The following is a 17,500-nucleotide window of genomic DNA, read 5'->3' as shown; positions in this document are numbered from 1 at the left end:
TTTTTCTTTTTTTTTTTTTGGGAGGGGGGGGGGGTGTTTGATTTTGTTAGTCAGTTTTTTGTTTTGTTTTATTTTATCTTTTTTTTTTTTTGTTGTTGTTTTGTTTGGGGTTTTTTTGTTTTATATTTCGTAAATATTAAATAATAGTTTTAAATTTCCAATCACGCAGAAGTGCTGAGGATAGAAGGATGGGTTCTGGACTCCACAATATGGCCGATACTATCCATCAAGGGTTTAGTATCGATAGTGCTTGTATCATCACCGGCGCTCCCAAGAAGTGACTGGTTGTTGTTGTTGTTATTACTACCGCTGCTAGTTCTTGTTGTGGTACCACTATTGCTATGACCAACCCCGGCCATGGCGTTACCATTATTACTACTACCACCACCACCACCACTACCACTGCCTCCTTCGTTACCATTCTTGTTGCTGCTGTTGTTGTTGTCATGCTGTGATCCAGGCGACTGGACGCCGCTGATGACGGACGGAAGTTGCGCGTACAAATCTGAAGGCGCCATATTTTCCAGAACGCTACTGGACCTCCCAGAAGAGCGCGCCACCGAACCGAGGCTCAGTCCCATGGCTGCATAATCCTGGATCCTAGAGCCAGCAGATGATGTAAGATAGCTGTTCTGTTGTTGATGTTGCTGTTGATGATGATGATGTTGTTGTTGTTGTTGATGTTGATCGTGCTGATGATGTTGTTGATGATGGCTTTGGTGTTGATGATGGGACAGATGAGGATGTTGAGTATTGATAAGAGCCGAAGCGTTGTCTAGAATCCCGTTTGGAATATGGTTGTTACTATTATTAGAACTTGCCGTGACGTCACCGTTGTTGCCGAGTGAACTTTGACCGTGCATAGCTGATTGGGAAATAGGGGACGGGATGGAGCCATGGCGGTCTGTACCTGAATTTGAAAGAGAAAAAGAAAAACCGACAAGATCCATCAATGTATTTGGAATCAATGATAATTATAGATAGATAGTATGCGCTCGGCTAAGAATTTCACAACATTGCCATCCGGACGTATAACGGACCAACACACAAAACTGTGTTTAACCTTAAACGTTTAAGTTGAGAACTACTCATAAACGCGGATGGCAAAACACAATAACAAAGACCCCAGTCACGTAAAAATTTCATTCTATCTATACGCGGCTATGTGGTCTAGTGGTATGACACTCGCTTTCGGATCGGAAGGTCCTGGGTTCGAGCCTCGCGCGCTCGGCGCATAGTTGAGTCCTTGTAAAAGCTCTTTACTCACATTCTTTTACCGTACTCAGATATAAAATGAGTACCTGGCCGTTCTCCGATAAAAAAATTATAATATCGGGGTCATGTCCTATCCTGCATGTTAAGTGTTGCTGTTGGCCAGGGACCCCTTGTAAAGCGCTTGAAGCACGTTTAGTGAATATTGCGCTATGTATCGTAAGGAAACGGTATTATATCGAGCCGAATCCGGTGCTAAGATGTGAACTTTAAAGTTAAACCGAATAAAAATATGAAATATTGGTTTGTAGATCACAAGGATACTGTCATTCTCCTCAATAAAACGTCAATAAATTTTTAAAATTGCGCCCTTCCGCCACGACATCATAAGATATCGTCTCCTAGGCATTCCACGAAGGAATATAGATAATCCATCAAACAAGATGTCTGATGTCAACAGGAATCACCCGTGTTGTCACAGTGAGAAAATTGGGGGGAAATAATCTTGCCCAAGGAAAAAAACCCCGAAAGTTCCTGAAACGGGGCTTGAACCTGAGACATTCCGGGTCATAGTGCAATGCCTTAACCACTCGGCCACTTATAGAACATATAAACTCTAACCAAGTCTCATAATGTTGACTGTGAATTCAATGGTTTTCAATTAGTGAGGCCGACATAACGTTTTGAGATGAAGGGGCACAAGTTAAAAGAAAGTGTTAGGCCCATGGAGCACGGAGTTTATCCTAGTTTCTATGACGTGAAACGAACCATACCAAGTCCTTGCTACCCTTTGGATAGGACCTAGTCTACCACAAAGAACTTTCCGCCAGATCAAGCAAATCCAGCTACCCAATCACCGGTTCCAGTAGAAAAAGTAAATTTCATTCTATTTGACCTACGCTACAGATGTCGGGATAAGCCCCGGCTCGATGGTCCTGAGGAACTACTTTATGATGTACTGAAGAGGGTAATAAATAAAGCTTTTTGAAGCACATAAAGCATGGTCAATACGTGTGAATTCGCGATATAAATCTTTCTATATTTATATCTAGAACTGCTTGGGGAGCAGCGTGGCTCAGCGCTACGGTCTTTACTTCATACCCGAAAGGTACCGAGTCCAATCACTCGCCTCTGCGTGTGCGGCCTTGAACAAGTCACCTCGCCTTAGCTCAATTTGCGGCGCTGCACTGCGGCTGACGCCTGGCTGGGTTATTCTAGTCTTCCCTTGGAATAGACCCTAGATACAAATTTCCCCTATGGGATGAATAAATAGAATTTTATTTTTATTTTTGTTTGTTTTGTTTTTTACAATATCGACTGATTGTTTGCGTAAAAAACATACCGAGATAAGAATGCGTCAAGGAGGAAGTATGAAGCTGATCCTGCAGATGAGCGAGGTGAGAATGATGATGATGTTGTTGATGCTGTTGCTGCTGCTGCTGTTGTTGATGATGGTGGCGATGTGTTAAACCACCTCCACTACCACCACCACTACTGCCGCTACCACTACTCCCACCGCTTCCCCCAAGATGCATCGCCGACGTCATACTGGAAGTATGTTGTTGCAGTATAGAGTCCGGTGAAGGAACTTGGGGCTTCTTTTCATCGCTTTGGGATCCTGATTGCGATCCTGTTTGGGTAGAAATCGAAATGATTAATTCAAAACCAAAAAAAAAACAGGAAGCATTTGAGAATGTGTGCGCAAAACAGTGTCAGACAAAACAGTAAAGAAAATACAATAGAAAAGGTTATCATCCCGAAAAATTAGCCTGTTTAAAACAAATGTAAAGAGCTTTCCTTTATTACGACGTGGACTTATTTGCAGGTCTGATAACCCAATACCTTATGGGCTCATTGTTGTAATGGAAATCTCAAAAAAAAAAAAAATGACGCAAAATATTGTCGATTACAACAATGTTAAACTAAGCCCATTGGCGGGTTCGGATGTCAGACCTGCATTCGTTGCTTTATAACAAAGGATGTGTGAAGTTGTTACATTTTCAAAATGGTTCGAATACAAAAGTGATAAATATTAAGTAGGCTACTTTAAGATTATCCGATAAGATTTACCTTTATCAGTTTTGATAGATTTAACTAATTTAGACCAAAAAACAAAAAAAACAAAAAAAAAACAATAACAAAATTCTAATTGAAAAAAATCATAATGAAAACAGCCAAATCACATACCAAATATTTTTTCTTTTTTAAACTGATTTAGTGTCACCAAAAAGAATAGTAGTAACAGCTTTCACAATGACGAAAATTTGTTGACAAAAATATCAACATTAAAGAATTCTTGATTAAGAGAGAGATTTAAAAAAATATTTTGATAAAATTTCAATAATGTTTTAATAAGAATAAAATGCACAAACCGCTAATGGCGTCATAACTTTTAGTGGATCCCTTTTTGCTACTTCCGCCGGAAGAACATCCTTTCGGCTTCCTTTTCCGGGTTTGGATCCCGTCCTTTCTCATAGATAAGGGGCGTGGCACCTGGATTGTTAGAATAATAATATTGTTTTACTAAATACTGTCATTGGACAAGTTAACGTGATTAAAAATGACAAGCTAATGGGTAAATCAGTAGGCTAACCAGTAAACCAGAGAGGGGAGAGGGGGGGGGGTGAGCGAAGTGGCCGAGTAGTTAAGGCATTGCACTGTGGTCCGGAGGGTCCTGAGTTCGAGCCCCGCTTCAGACACTTTCGGGGGTTTTTTTTTCTTCCTTGGGTAAGATTATTACCCCCTAATTTGCTCACTTGGACAACATTGATAATTCTTGTTGACATCAGACTTCCTGCTTGATGAACTACCACGTGGTCCGAGGGAGTGTAAGTCTTTACCTGCCTTTAAAAAGAATCTCAAGACACATCTTTACTGTATTTGCTTTTATTGACACTATGAATCCTTGATTTGGCTATGAATTCATTGCATTTTTAAAATAATTATTTGATTGATTTTTTTTTATTTTTTTTTATTATTTGATTGATTTTTTTCCACTCAAAATTGATAATTTATATTGTAAAGTTCCCAGAGCTTGTGTTTTACACGAGAATGAGCGATGTATAAATGTGTATTATTATTATTATTATTATTATTATTATTATTATTATTATTATTATTATTAGTTATCTATATTCCTTCGTGGAATGCCTAGGCGACGGGACCGTGTTGTGCCGTTGCGAAAAGGCGAATCTTTTTTATTAACCAGTAAATAGCCGTACTCGGGGAAATCCGTATCTAAAAATTTGACCAGACAACTCGTCCTTCAAAAATCACGAAGTCCCATGTACGTTTAAAAGTTTGGTTGTTTTTTTTTTTGCCAAGATGAGGGATAAGATTTCTGCCCAAATTTTAAGATGCTGGTTTTTCCCTAGTACGGTTCAATGGGATTATAGGTAAGATTTAGGACAAGAAGCCGTTGAAAGCAACTATACTAAAGAAAATGGAGATAGATAGGACACACGTTGAAGCTCTGAAGCTCCAATACAGATACAGAAATCTGTACCAAAACTGGTCCCTCAGAGCCAATAGGCTCATGGCGCCGGAATTTATCCCGGCTTCTATGCCGTGAAACGGACAATAGCAATTGCTTGCTACCTATTGCATAGGACGCCAGTCTATCGCAAAGTACTTCCCGCCAGATCTAACAGAACCAGCTACCCAATCACTGTGTGTGGACAGGGGCGGGGGTGTCAGAAAAAAATATATTATCGATTTCATTCAGGATTGATCTTGGTTATTTTTCTTGATGGAGCTAGTGTTCTACAATTCAGGTACAAGGACCATCACTAGTTGATAGGCAGTAAAGTACCAAGTCTGTGCCAGACATCTGTGATCATGGTAGGCCATTCATCTCTCTGTTCAGATAATCTTAAAAAACGAATATTACTATTCTCTTTCTTTCTGAAAAAGTTTGTATGATACAAAACAAGAAATAAAAATAAAGTGAAAAAAAAAAAAAACACATTCCGAAAGGTGACTGCCTGGGGATCGAACGTGAAACCGTCTGATTCGGTGTGATGTTCGATCCCCAGTCGAGGAAGACTGATTTTCTTTTTTCTTGGAGGGCGGGATGTTTGTTTTGTTTTTATTTTTTATTTGGGGTGGGTTGTTTTGTTTGGTTTGCTTTGTTTCGTTTTTTTTTGGTCTTTTTTTTTGGGGGGGGGGTGCAGGGGAGGGATTGTTTTATTTTCATTTTTGTTTTTGTTTTTTTGTTTTTTGTTGTTGTTTTATTATTTTTTTTTTCTTGTATTTTTCTTTCTTGTTTTTGTCTGGCGCTGTTTCACACACTCCTTGTTCAGACTTTTGGCGTTCGTTTCTCACCCCGTGTAGTTTGTAGTAAAGACCACAGGCGTTACAAACAGGCTCCCCGTCACTGTTCCGTCTCCACAACGTTGTGGTGCTAGTCCTGCAGTTGGCACACACCATTCCCACTCTCCTAGACGATGGCATCTGAAATGGAAAGGAGGAGATCGTGGGTCAGGATATGAGTTACCTTTTTTTTTCTAACCTGAGCTTTTTTTGTGTGCGGCTACATGGTCTTTTGGTAAGACCATAGCTTTCGGATTGGATGGTCTTGAGTTCGAGCCTCGCTCGACGCATAGTTGAGTCCTTAGAAAAGTCTCTTTACTCACATCCTCTCACCGTACTCAGGTGTAAAATGAGTACCTGACCGTTAATAGCGTTGTCTCTGTCCGAAAAGAAATTGTAAGGTCGCCTAACAGGCGTCATGTCCCGTGATACATGTAAAGTGTTGCTGTTGGCTAGGGATCCCTTGTAAAGCGCTTTGAGCACGTTTAGTGGATATTGCGCTGTATAAAAATTCTCAAAAAATTAGTATATAGCGCAATATCCACTAAACGTGCTCAAAGCGCTTTCCCAGCAACACTTAATATGGAGAACGAGACATGACGCCTGTTAGGCGATATTACATTTTTTTTCGACAGATACAATGCTGTAACTGTTAGATACTCATTTTACACCTGAATACTGTGAGAGAATGTGAATAAAGAGACTTTTCCAAGGATTCAACTATGCGCCGATCAGAGTGAGACTCGAACCCAAGACCTTCCGATCCGAAGGTGAGCGTCATGCTACAAGACAACATCGCCACATATCAAATCACGTGATAACAATGATAACTATAATGATAATAATAATAATAATAATAATAATAATAATAATAATGTCATGATATTGTTTACTGTTTAGAGATAGTTCTATTTGTCACTTAATGTTTGTAATTAATCTGTGTCTGTACTGTATTGTCTAACTCTTTGTGTTTTAATTTCTTTCCAGATCATGTCGATTTAAATGTTGAATAAAGCCTATATTTTGCATGGCAATCATTCGAATTACTTTCTAGCTTCACAACAATTTATTCAACATTTAACATAGAACGATTCCTTCGACCTGAGCGGTTCAGCGCTAAACCCAATACGCCTGATGCATCAAAGCAATAGAATCACTGGCTCTGTACATTTAACAACTTTCTCTCTTCGTTACCCGAACAGGCGACTGACAACAAACTCAATCTGCTCGTCAATTTCGTCGATCCTGTCGTCTACGAACATATTGCTGATTGTACTACATTCGATTCAGCTGTTGACGTTCTGAAGAACATATACGTGAAACCAAAAAACGAAATATTCGCGAAACACGTCTTGGCTACTACAAAGCAAGAACCAGATCAATCCCTCGATCAGTTCCTTCAAAAGTTGAAAAGACTTGCCAAAGAATTTGATTTTAAAGCTGTTACTGCTGATAAGAACAGGGATGACTTTATCCGAGATGCTTTCATCTGTGGTCTCTCTTCTAATCAGATCAGGCAGCGACTCCTCAAATAAGACAATCGAACTTATGGCCGCTTATGAACAGGCTCGATCCTTGGAGATGGCTGAAAAACACTCTCAGAACTACAGCACACCAACTACTGTGCCATGTGGCAGCACTGCTCCTCCGCCCTCTGAAAAGGAACTTGACTCATTCAATGCTTCAGTCACGAACTCTAAATGCTTTTTCTGCGGATACCAACGACATCCTCGATCAAAATGCCCTGCTAGAGAGGCGCTGTGTAAAAGTTGTGGAAAAAAAGGGCATTTTCAAAAGGTATGCCAGTCAAAAAGTAAAAACGAATATGCATCTGCGGCAGACCCGAATACACTCAGTTCAGCCTTTTCAGCCGCGGCTCCCGCTAGTCTCTACAGAGCTGTTATTGACGTGAAATTGTTTAACAAGCCCGTTAAAGCGTTGATAGACACCGGAAGCTCAGAGAGTTTCATTTCAACAGAGATCGCACAAAGTCTCCAATTGAAGATTTTCAAATCAAAGAAAGAAATCTCCATGGCGTCGACTAATCTTTCCAGTACAACCAAGGGTCATTGTTTTGTCTCTTTGGAATACCAGGGACGTTTCTATGAGAGTGTGAAATTTTCCATCCTGTCAGGGTTGTGTTCGGACTTGATTTTAGGCCATGACTTTCTTGAACAGCATGATGGAGTTCAAATATCCTTCAAAGGATCAAAGCCTACTTTCTCCGTTTGTAGTCTCACTGCTGCAAAAATCGAACATGTTTCTCTTTTCAAGAATCTCCTTCCAGAAGTCAGACCTATTGCAACAAAATCAAGACGATTTTCATTACCAGACAAGCAATTCATTGACTCTGAGGTTAAGAAACTTCTTGACGAGGATGTGATCGAACCATCTGATTCTCCATGGCGAGCGCAGGTATTGGTGACAACTAACGAACGACATAAGAAACGCATGGTTGTGGACTATAGTCAGACCATCAATCGCTTCACTCTACTCGATGCATATCCACTTCCAAACATTAATGAAATGATTGAAACAATTTCAAACTACAGTGTCTATAGCACCCTCGATTTGCAAAGTGCTTACCACCAGATCCCAATAAAAGACGAGGAGAAACTGTATACGGCTTTTGAGGCCAGTGGAAATCTCTACCAATTCAAGCGAATTCCCTTTGGAGTCACTAACGGAGTGGCTTGCTTTCAGCGCATCATTGATTCCATTATTCGAGATGAGAAACTGAGTGACATATTTGCTTACGTAGACAATGTGACAATCTGTGGCAGAAATCAGCAAGAGCATGATGAAAACCTTGTGAAATTTCTCAGGTGTGCCAAAGAACATAATATAACATTCAATGAAAGTAAGACTATCCAGTCTGTTAGACAAATCAAGTTACTTGGATTTCAAGTGTCCAAAGGTTGCATTCAGCCAGACCCTGACCGATTACGGCCACTGAGAGAACTTTCAGATCCTCACAATATCAAATCTCAACAGAGAGTGATTGGAATGTTTGCATACTACTCATCCTGGATACCTCATTTCTCGGATAAAATACACCCACTGGTCCAAAATACCACCTTTCCATTGTCAGGAAAAGCCAAGGACTCGTTTGATCTTTTGAAAAAGGAGATTGAAAACGCTGCTGTCGTGACAATTGACCACAACGCTCCTCTAGTTGTAGAAACCGACGCTTCTGAAATTGCAATCGCAGCAACACTAAATCAAGGTGGACGTCCTGTGGCTTTCTTTTCAAGAACTCTGAACCACAGTGAAAAGAAGCATTCTTCTGTTGAAAAAGAAGCTTACGCTATTGTGGAAGCCCTTCGAAAGTGGAGGCACTATCTTCTTGGAAAGCATTTCAAACTTGTGACAGATCAGAAAAGCGTTGCCTTTATGTACGGAAATTCTGCGAAAGGAAAAGTCAAAAATGATAAAATCCAAAGATGGAAGATTGAACTGTCAAGCTACAGTTATGACGTTGTGTATCGACCTGGAAAAGACAATGTAGCGGCTGACGCATTTTCAAGGGAGTTCTGCTCATCTACTGGTTCAGATTTAGAAACTTTAAAAAGCCTTCACGACTCACTCTGCCACCCTGGAATTGCAAGGATGAACCATTTTGTCAGGTCAAAGAATCTCCCATATTCCGTGGATGAAATACGAACAATCTGCAACAACTGTAGGGTTTGTCGTGAGCTAAAACCTTCATTCTACAAACCGCAGAACCTCAAAGTGGTCAAAGCAACTGAACCATTCGAGCGTTTGAGTGTGGATTTCAAGGGTCCCTTGCCGTCATCGTCCAAAAATCGGTATCTCCTGACAGTTATTGATGAATATTCTCGCTTCCCTTTTGCGTTCCCATGCTCTGATATGAGCTCATCAACTATCATCAAGTGCTTGTGTCAATTGTTCTCATTGTTTGGAATGCCTATTTCAATACTTTCTGACAGAGGTGCTAACTTCATGTCAAGTGAGCTTCAAGATTTCTTGTGCAAAAAAGGTGTCGCCTCAAGCCGAACGACCCCATACAATCCCCGGGGAAATGGACAGGTAGAACGTCTGAATGGAACCCTTTGGAAAACTATCACGTTAGCCCTGAAATCACGTGGTTTGAATGTTAGTCAATGGGAGTCAGTGCTTCTTGACTCTCTCCATTCAATAAGATCACTCTTATGCACTGCGACAAATGAGACTCCTCATGAACGAATCTTCCGCTACAATAGAAAGTCAAGCACTGGTACAACACTTCCTAGCTGGCTGACTACTCCAGGAACTGTTTTGATGAGGCGTCATGTAAGAGCCTCTAAATACGAACCATTGGTGGACGAAGTGGAACTGTTGACGCTAATCCGCTCTATGCCTACGTCCGACTTCCTGATGGTAAAGAAACTACTGTGGCTTTGCGTCACTTAGCCCCTGCTGGTGAAATGACTACTGCCCAACCCTCCAATGAAGAATCACCCATGGCGTTTGACAACACGAGCGTAACTCCACATTTTCAACCTGTTCAAAAGAATGTGGGAAACGATATTTTACCTGAAACTGTTCTAGAACAGCTTGATGTACAAACTGTGGAAGCGGGTGTAGTGCAAAAATCTGCCTTGGACGAACCATCAGTCTCTGATCCTAACAATCCTAATGAGCTTTCTACTCAAAACGAATCCCGTTCAAACTCCAGAACGAGTGGCTTCATTCGGACGAGACCATACAGTTTACGAAATAGAGAAGCATAATTTGAAATCTCTTGCCACATGCAAGGGGGGAAGAATGTCATGATATTGTTTACTGTTTAGAGATAGTTCTATTTGTCACTTAATGTTTGTAATTAATCTGTGTCTGTACTGTATTGTCTAACTCTTTGTGTTTTAATTTCTTTCCAGATCATGTCGATTTAAATGTTGAATAAAGCCTATATTTTGCATGGCAATCATTCGAATTACTTTCTAGCTTCACAACAAATAATAATAATAATAATAATAATAATAATAATAATAATAATAATGATAATAATAATAATGATAATAATAATAATGATAATAATAATAATAATAATAATAATAATAATAATAATAATAATAATAATAATAATAATATCTGCGATAACAACCAGGATAGTAACATAATGATAACATAATGATACAGATAATACGAATTGATCAACAAATACTACTGAATTAATCCTGAAAAAAAAAAAAAACCTAGCTAAAATTTTGACCAGAAAACTTGTCCTTCAAATATTGATCCATTAAAACAATCCCTCATCTTGGCAAAAACTCTCATACGAATTCCCAGGTTTGAGAGTTTTGGCCACGATGGTGATATTTTCATCGATCGATATGTATTGAAGGACACGTTTTCTGGCCAAATTTTCTACATAGAAAATGAAATAAAAACAAAATTCCCTTTATAATTCTCATAGGGGAAATTAGTCTCTGGGGTCTATTCCAAGGGAAGACTGGAATAACCCAGGCGTCAGCCGCAGTGCAGCGCCGCAAGCTGAGCTAGGGCTAGGTGATTTGCTCAAGGCCACACAACTGACACAACAGCCTGACACTGGAACCCTCTAAGACTTATAGTTTGACGTCATTTTTTTTTTAGTTTTGTGAAGGGTCTCGTGAGTTGTGTCGTTAGTAGAGCTCAAGGAAACAAGTGAATCTAATAGATAGTATGCAGATGACGTCACTCAGGCCTTTGTTATTGTTTTTGCCATCCACGTTTGTGAGTTGTTCTCACTAAACTGTATTAACCAGACTATAAAAGTTCATGGTTACACAGAGTTTGTGTGTTGGTCCGTTATACTTCCGGATGGCAATGTTGTGAACTCCTTGGCCAAGCGCATTCTATCTATAGATGACCTATTGAATACAACTCACGATTTGTTTTCTTTTGTGTCCAAAGACTTGTCTTTTGACGTCATTTTTGGGTCAGTGTCAGGCTTTAAGCTAACGATGGCTACGACCAGATAGTATGCACTTGGCTAAGAAGCTCACAGCATTGCCATCCGGAAGTAAAACGGACCAACACACAAAACTATAATGTGTAACCGTTTATAGTCTGGTTAATACAGTTTAGTGAGAATTACTCATAAACGCGGATGGCAAAAAAGCAATAATAAAGGCCTGAGTGATGTCAACTTCATTCTATCTATAACTTAACGATGGCTACGGTCTGACACAGCTTCATTCACAGTGGAATCCGCATAATGTCAACACTATTAAAGTCAACCTCTGCTTAAAGCCAACCCTCATTATATTATTTTCTGTCCTTTATCTAAGTGATAATGGATAAAGTCAACCAATCATTCTGGTCAGGCAATGTAGGCTTTATCAAGATACCACCATAAGCGTTTTTAGAATTATATCGATGCTATGCGTTTAGGTCAAATACTCAGAGCATCCGCCAGCTGGATGAAATACAAAACCATGTGCAACCTTGAGCGTTTATAGTTTATTAATAGAATTTAGTGATACCAACTCATCATTAAAAGGGTTGTCTATAAACAACGACAAAGAGCTGAGTGACGTAAATTTTGTTCCGTCTATAGATAGAATGCGCTTGGCCAAGGAGTTCACAACATTGCCATCCGGAAGTATATCGGACCAACACACAAACTCTGTGTAACCATGAACTTTAATAGTCTGGTTAATACAGTTTAGTGAGAACAACTCACAAACGCGGATGGCAAAAACAATAACAAAGGCCTGAGTGACGTCATCTGCATACTATCTATATTCATTTTCAGATTATTTTTAAAAAATAGAAGTCACAAATTTGACGCCACTCAGCTCTCTGTTATTGTTTTTAGACAGCCATTTTCGTGATTACATCTCACTAAATAAATATCAATCAGACTATAAACGTTCAAGGTTACACGTAGTTCTGTGTTTTGGTAACGTTATATATCCGACATGCGGATGTTGTGAGTATTTTAGCAAAACACATAGCATCAAGAGTCTGTATAAAAATTCAAGTTTCTCGTTACTTTACCGAAGCCGCCTATGAAATGTCAAATTTTCGTAGTTTCCAAGGGGGGAAAATTATGAAAAGGTCACGATAAATATCGTTACAAATCAATATTATTTGTCTTCAGCATTATCAAAATATGCTCCAAAGTCCTACATTACACTTTCTAAGCAACCAAACTCTCCTTTTCAACAAGATTTATTGATTCAAAAACGTCTAAGCAGCTATCCAACTGGAGCCAAAAATTCTTAAATTCGTAAGTCTACAATTTTTTCGTAGCACTAGACAGGTCTGGTTTACTCACCCCGAACCCCACTCCAATCATTCCTCGTCGAGGTTTGACCAGTGGCCGGTTGAGTCCATTCATCTTGTGGTAGAGTCCACATGCGTTACACAGGTAGTGTCCAGTTCCGTCCCGACGCCATAGAGGTGTGGCCACGGCCCCACAGTTGACGCACTCACGGCCCTCTGGGTCCATCCACACTTCTTGACCATCTGGTATTCAAAAACAAATAAATGTGATATTATATATAAAATTATGATAAGTATACATTATCTTATCTTATCTTATCTTATCTTATCTTATCTTATCTTATCTTATCTTATCTTATCTTATCTTATCTTACGGTATTTAAGGCTGAGTATACTGCCGCACTGTATGAAAAGTGCAATGAAAGACCTTTATCCATTCAAATTCTGGAGGCAAGATGGCGGATTTTTGGGCATATAGTCAGAAGAGATGAAAATATACCAGCTAATAAAGCCATGAATACTTTTTCACCCCATTATCTGGACACAAGAAATATCAAGGTAGACCACCCACGTCAATTCACACTGTCCTCAATAGAGACCTTAAACGCCTTCAAAATAAGAAAGTATTAAAACCAAAGGAAGACATTACGAAATTAGCATCCACAGCAAAAGACCGTGAACAGTGGAAGGAAATGACACGGATGATAAGAGAGGCAGTCGAGGCGTCCCGATCGGATGATTAGGAAGCGAAAGGCCTTAAGTCAGTACAGCGACAAAACTCCGTATAACAATAAATTCATATTTTCGATAGTTCAGGTCTATATATATTTTTTTTATACATCAAAAGTCATAATATAAAAATAGACATTTCGATTGATACCAAATTTGTATCGATTCTCCGCGTAGTTATTGTAAAAAGTTGAAGTAAAATTTGAAGTTTTTCGGCTCTCCTGTAAAATCGGGTTTTTCCATTATTCGGGGTTTTGTCGCTGTACGGCGGTATAATAGGATTTTGATCCATTAAATGTCTTATACAGCAACTTAAGCTTTTTTTAATATAACGCAATATCCACTAAATGTGCTCAAAGCGCTTTACAAGGGGTCCCTGGTCAACAGTAAATCTTAACATAGACGTTACATGACGCCTGTTAGTCGATATTACATTTTTTTTTCTTCGGACAGAGACAACGCTGAAAAAGGCCAGGTACTCATTTTACACCTGAGAGAGAGAGAGAAAGAGAGAGAGAGCGAGAGAGAAAGAGAGAGAGAGGGAGAGATAGATTGACGGAGAGAGAGTGAGAGAGGGAGAGAGAGAGAGAGAGAGAGAGAGAGAGAGAGAGATCAAATGAGATCAAAACTATATAAATCAAGAATAAAGTAGGGGGACGGGGGTGGGGAGAGAGAGAGAGAGAGAGAGAGAGAGAGAGAGAGAGAGAGAGAGAGAGATGTTATTGAAGAATACTAGACGGCGACAATGTTATTATTGATCCTCTACCTACCCCATTAAGATATATAATAAATATTTTTCTAGATATCGATGGTTTTACAGATTGATACTCACGTATCTTGCAAATCTTTTTTTTTCTTCGTTCTGTTTGTCTTTTCTTTTTGTTGTTGTTGTTATTGTTGTTGTTGTCGTTGTTTTTGGTTTTTTTTTTTTTGGGGGGGGGGGGTTGTTTTTGGGTTTTTTTTTTGTCTATTTTTAAAAAATTTTTATTAAATATATTTCTATCATCCCTTGACTCCAAGGATTATAATATATTTGAAATCTGCAAGGGCATAATGACGATATCAATAATGATTGGTCATTAATTTGACGTTGGCAATCGCTATCTGCTGCTGCTGGTCCCCCCTTGTTGCCAGATTTCATTTGCGCCCACCTACATACAGAGTTTATTACCGGACCGATTCTAATCGCCAATGGCTCGAAAGATTCGTCTCGATCTATGTTAATTTTCAAAATGCAGTAAGTATAATAATGATTTAGACGAGTGCCTGTTGGTAACAGGCCTTGATTTCCCCCACAAATATTGCGAATTTTCTACTGGTATATACTTAATGTGTGTACAAGAAAGGGTTGATTATCACGTCAGGCTCATTCACGATGCCCCAGAATGGAGGGCTGAGCACACACACACAAACACACACACACACACACTTGAGCGCGCGCACACACATACACACACATACACACTTTATATATATATATATATATATATATATATATATATATATATATACATACATATATTCTTTTTTTTTTCTCTCTCTCTCTTTCTTCTAACTCCTCTCTGTCCATCTTTCGCCCCTTTCCATCTCTCTCTCTCTCTCTCTCTCTCAGTCTCTCTCTCTCTCTCTCTCTTCGCTCTCTCCCTCACTCTCTCTCACACACACACACACACATACACACACACACACACACACACACACAAAAGCTCCCACAAACTCCCACCAAAAAACAAAGCACCAACCCTCAAGGTGCCAAAACGGTCACGGCCCCCACCGATCACGTTCAAGACAGATTTGTTTACCAACACAATTAACCCTTTGAGACCCAGGGGCGGCGCAGCCAGAGAGACACCAGACTCTCACAGGCCCAATCGGTCTGACTAACGAGCACTTACCGCGCCGTTCCCGTTCGTAATCAGTTAATCAGTTTACTGCCATACTCAGGAAGAAGAAAAAAAACGTATTCAAAAATTTAGCCAGAAAATTCGTCCTCCAACTATCGATCGATTTACATGACCCTCTTCTCGGCAAAAACTCTCAAACCTGGGATTTCACGAAGTCTTCCTAAGACCTAAATTTAAGAGGTTTTTTTTTTTTTTTACCAAGATGAGGCTCATTTTAAATCAATCGATATTTAAAGGACGAGTTTTTCTGGCCAAATTTTTCAAATACGTGTTTTTTGTTTTTTTCCAGAGTACGACAGAAAACTGGTTAATCAGAGTCCGGAACGAAAGCCTATCAGAACAGAGCGCCATTGTAACGCTAATTAACTCACTCCATACACGGCGATGTACAAACGTACGTACGAACGAACGACGACCAATCATTGGGGACGCCGACACTGGAGACAAGGCAGGGCAGACTGACGGACGTAAGGAGTTGGAGTCCGATAAGAGACGATGTTAAAACCTGCTGCCCTATTCTGCGGGAAAACAATTTTTGTTGAAACAAAAACAACAACAAAACCAAAAAAGAATTAGAAAACTTTTACTTCAAAATAAATAAATAAATAGATATTAATAAATTATAAAGAATAAATGCATAGGTAACAAATAAATAAATGATAAATAAGTAAATAAATACATAAATAGATAGATAAACAAATAGATAAATAGATAGATAAATAACAAACAACAAAACAAAACAAAACAAATAGCATTTATTCATATAGTGCAAATCGACTAAACTTGACCAATCGTCTCAAAGGGTCGGGATGACCAAGGCGAAAAAATTGAATTTATAGATAGAATGAAATTGACGTCACGATTCACCTAATTTTTTAGATTATTACTAAATGGGAGCGATCTATATTCATGTTTTCGTCCAATCGAGTCATCAGTCACATGATTTGTTGATGTCCCACGATTGGACATTTCTGAATAAATGTAAACACGCTGCTTTGTTTATGAAAGTTATAAACATACACATGTGTCAAGCTGAACAAAATGACCAATCGAAATATTGGATGGTTCGAAAATTGTGAACACTTTTCACTATGTAGGTCATTTTGAGCACACATTGCAATGTGACCAATGACCTCGAGCACATGGAAATTTAATATAGATCATGCCCATTGTATCAATCAAAATATAAACGGTCAAGATTACACACGGCTTAGTGTGTTGGTACGCTCTATATCCGGCTGGTGGGTGTTGTGAGTATTTTATCTAAACGCTAGCATTAATATCCACTAAATCACGTGATCCACCGTCTCAAAGGGTCGGGGTGACCCAGGTGCTGAAGATTGAATTTATAGATAGTATGCGCTTGGCTAAGAAGCTCACAACGGACCAACACACAAACTCTGTGTTACCATGAATGTTTATAAGTCTGGTTAATACAGTTTAGTGTGAGATTAAGTCACAAACATGGATGGCAAAAAACAATAAAAAAGGCCTGAGCGACGTCATCTTCGTTCTATCTATATAAACATGAAAGTTTGGTGTTAATCTCTATTCCTTATGTTATAGTGGAGAACAGTAAATACAGTTTCGTACCAACATGTCAAAAACATCAATGTTAGTGTTTCCTAGCATTTCGGGGGGATTTTTCATGCCTAAGGGAAAATTTTTCTTTAGGATCTATTCCAAGGGAAGACTGGAAAAAACCCAGGCATCAGCCGCAGTGCAGCGCCGCAAAAAGTCTTTTTTTTCCGGGGCCCGATGCAGCCGGACAAAACACCGTTTTGAGACGATGAGTCACAAATGTGCTCAAAGCGCTTTAAAAAGGGTCCCTTGCAGCCAACAGCAACACGTAACATGTAGGACAAGACATGACATGACGACTGTTAGGCAAAAGTTTCATTATTATTTTTTTTTTTCAGACAGACTCAATGTTGTTTAAAGACCAGGTACACGTTTTATTATCACAATGATATAGTGATAAAATACCCGTCTGCAACTCTTCTTCTCCGTGAGTTACATTGGCTTCCTGTTGAAAAAAGAGTTGCCTATATATAAGATTTGTACTGTTGTCTACACATCCCTGAGCACGAACAGTCCCTCCTATATTAAAGACCTTCTAAACATATATG

General features: G+C 39.3%; 2 protein-coding genes across 4 annotated transcripts in view; both read right to left on the bottom strand.

Moving 5' to 3' along the window:
- LOC144957268 (mRNA turnover protein 4 homolog) overlaps positions 1–17,500 on the bottom strand; it is a 524,240-nt gene that overhangs the window by 407,488 nt on the left and 99,252 nt on the right. The window lies entirely within an intron of this gene.
- The window catches only part of LOC144957266 (uncharacterized), a 53,261-nt gene that overhangs the window by 2,593 nt on the left and 33,168 nt on the right, over positions 1–17,500 (bottom strand). For all 3 annotated transcript variants that reach the window (XM_078888354.1, XM_078888355.1, XM_078888353.1), the window contains exons 4-8: positions 12,791–12,981; positions 5,536–5,664; positions 3,585–3,705; positions 2,555–2,842; positions 1–910 (exon numbers count right to left, since the gene is read on the bottom strand). The exon at positions 1–910 is cut by the window's left edge and continues 2,593 nt beyond it. In XM_078888354.1, the coding sequence (XP_078744480.1) occupies positions 162–910; positions 2,555–2,842; positions 3,585–3,705; positions 5,536–5,664; positions 12,791–12,981 (1,478 nt within the window). In that variant the 3' untranslated portion in view covers positions 1–161. The remainder of the gene's footprint in view (positions 911–2,554; positions 2,843–3,584; positions 3,706–5,535; positions 5,665–12,790; positions 12,982–17,500) is intronic.

The sequence above is a fragment of the Berghia stephanieae genome, chromosome 11, assembly GCF_034508935.2.
Source record: "Berghia stephanieae isolate SIO BIC M18660-M18661 chromosome 11, UCSD_Bste_1.3, whole genome shotgun sequence".
In the NCBI taxonomy this organism is placed as follows: domain Eukaryota; kingdom Metazoa; phylum Mollusca; class Gastropoda; order Nudibranchia; family Aeolidiidae; genus Berghia; species Berghia stephanieae.
Note: the sequence above shows the minus strand (reverse complement) of the source record. Positions and strands in the feature narration are given on the sequence as shown.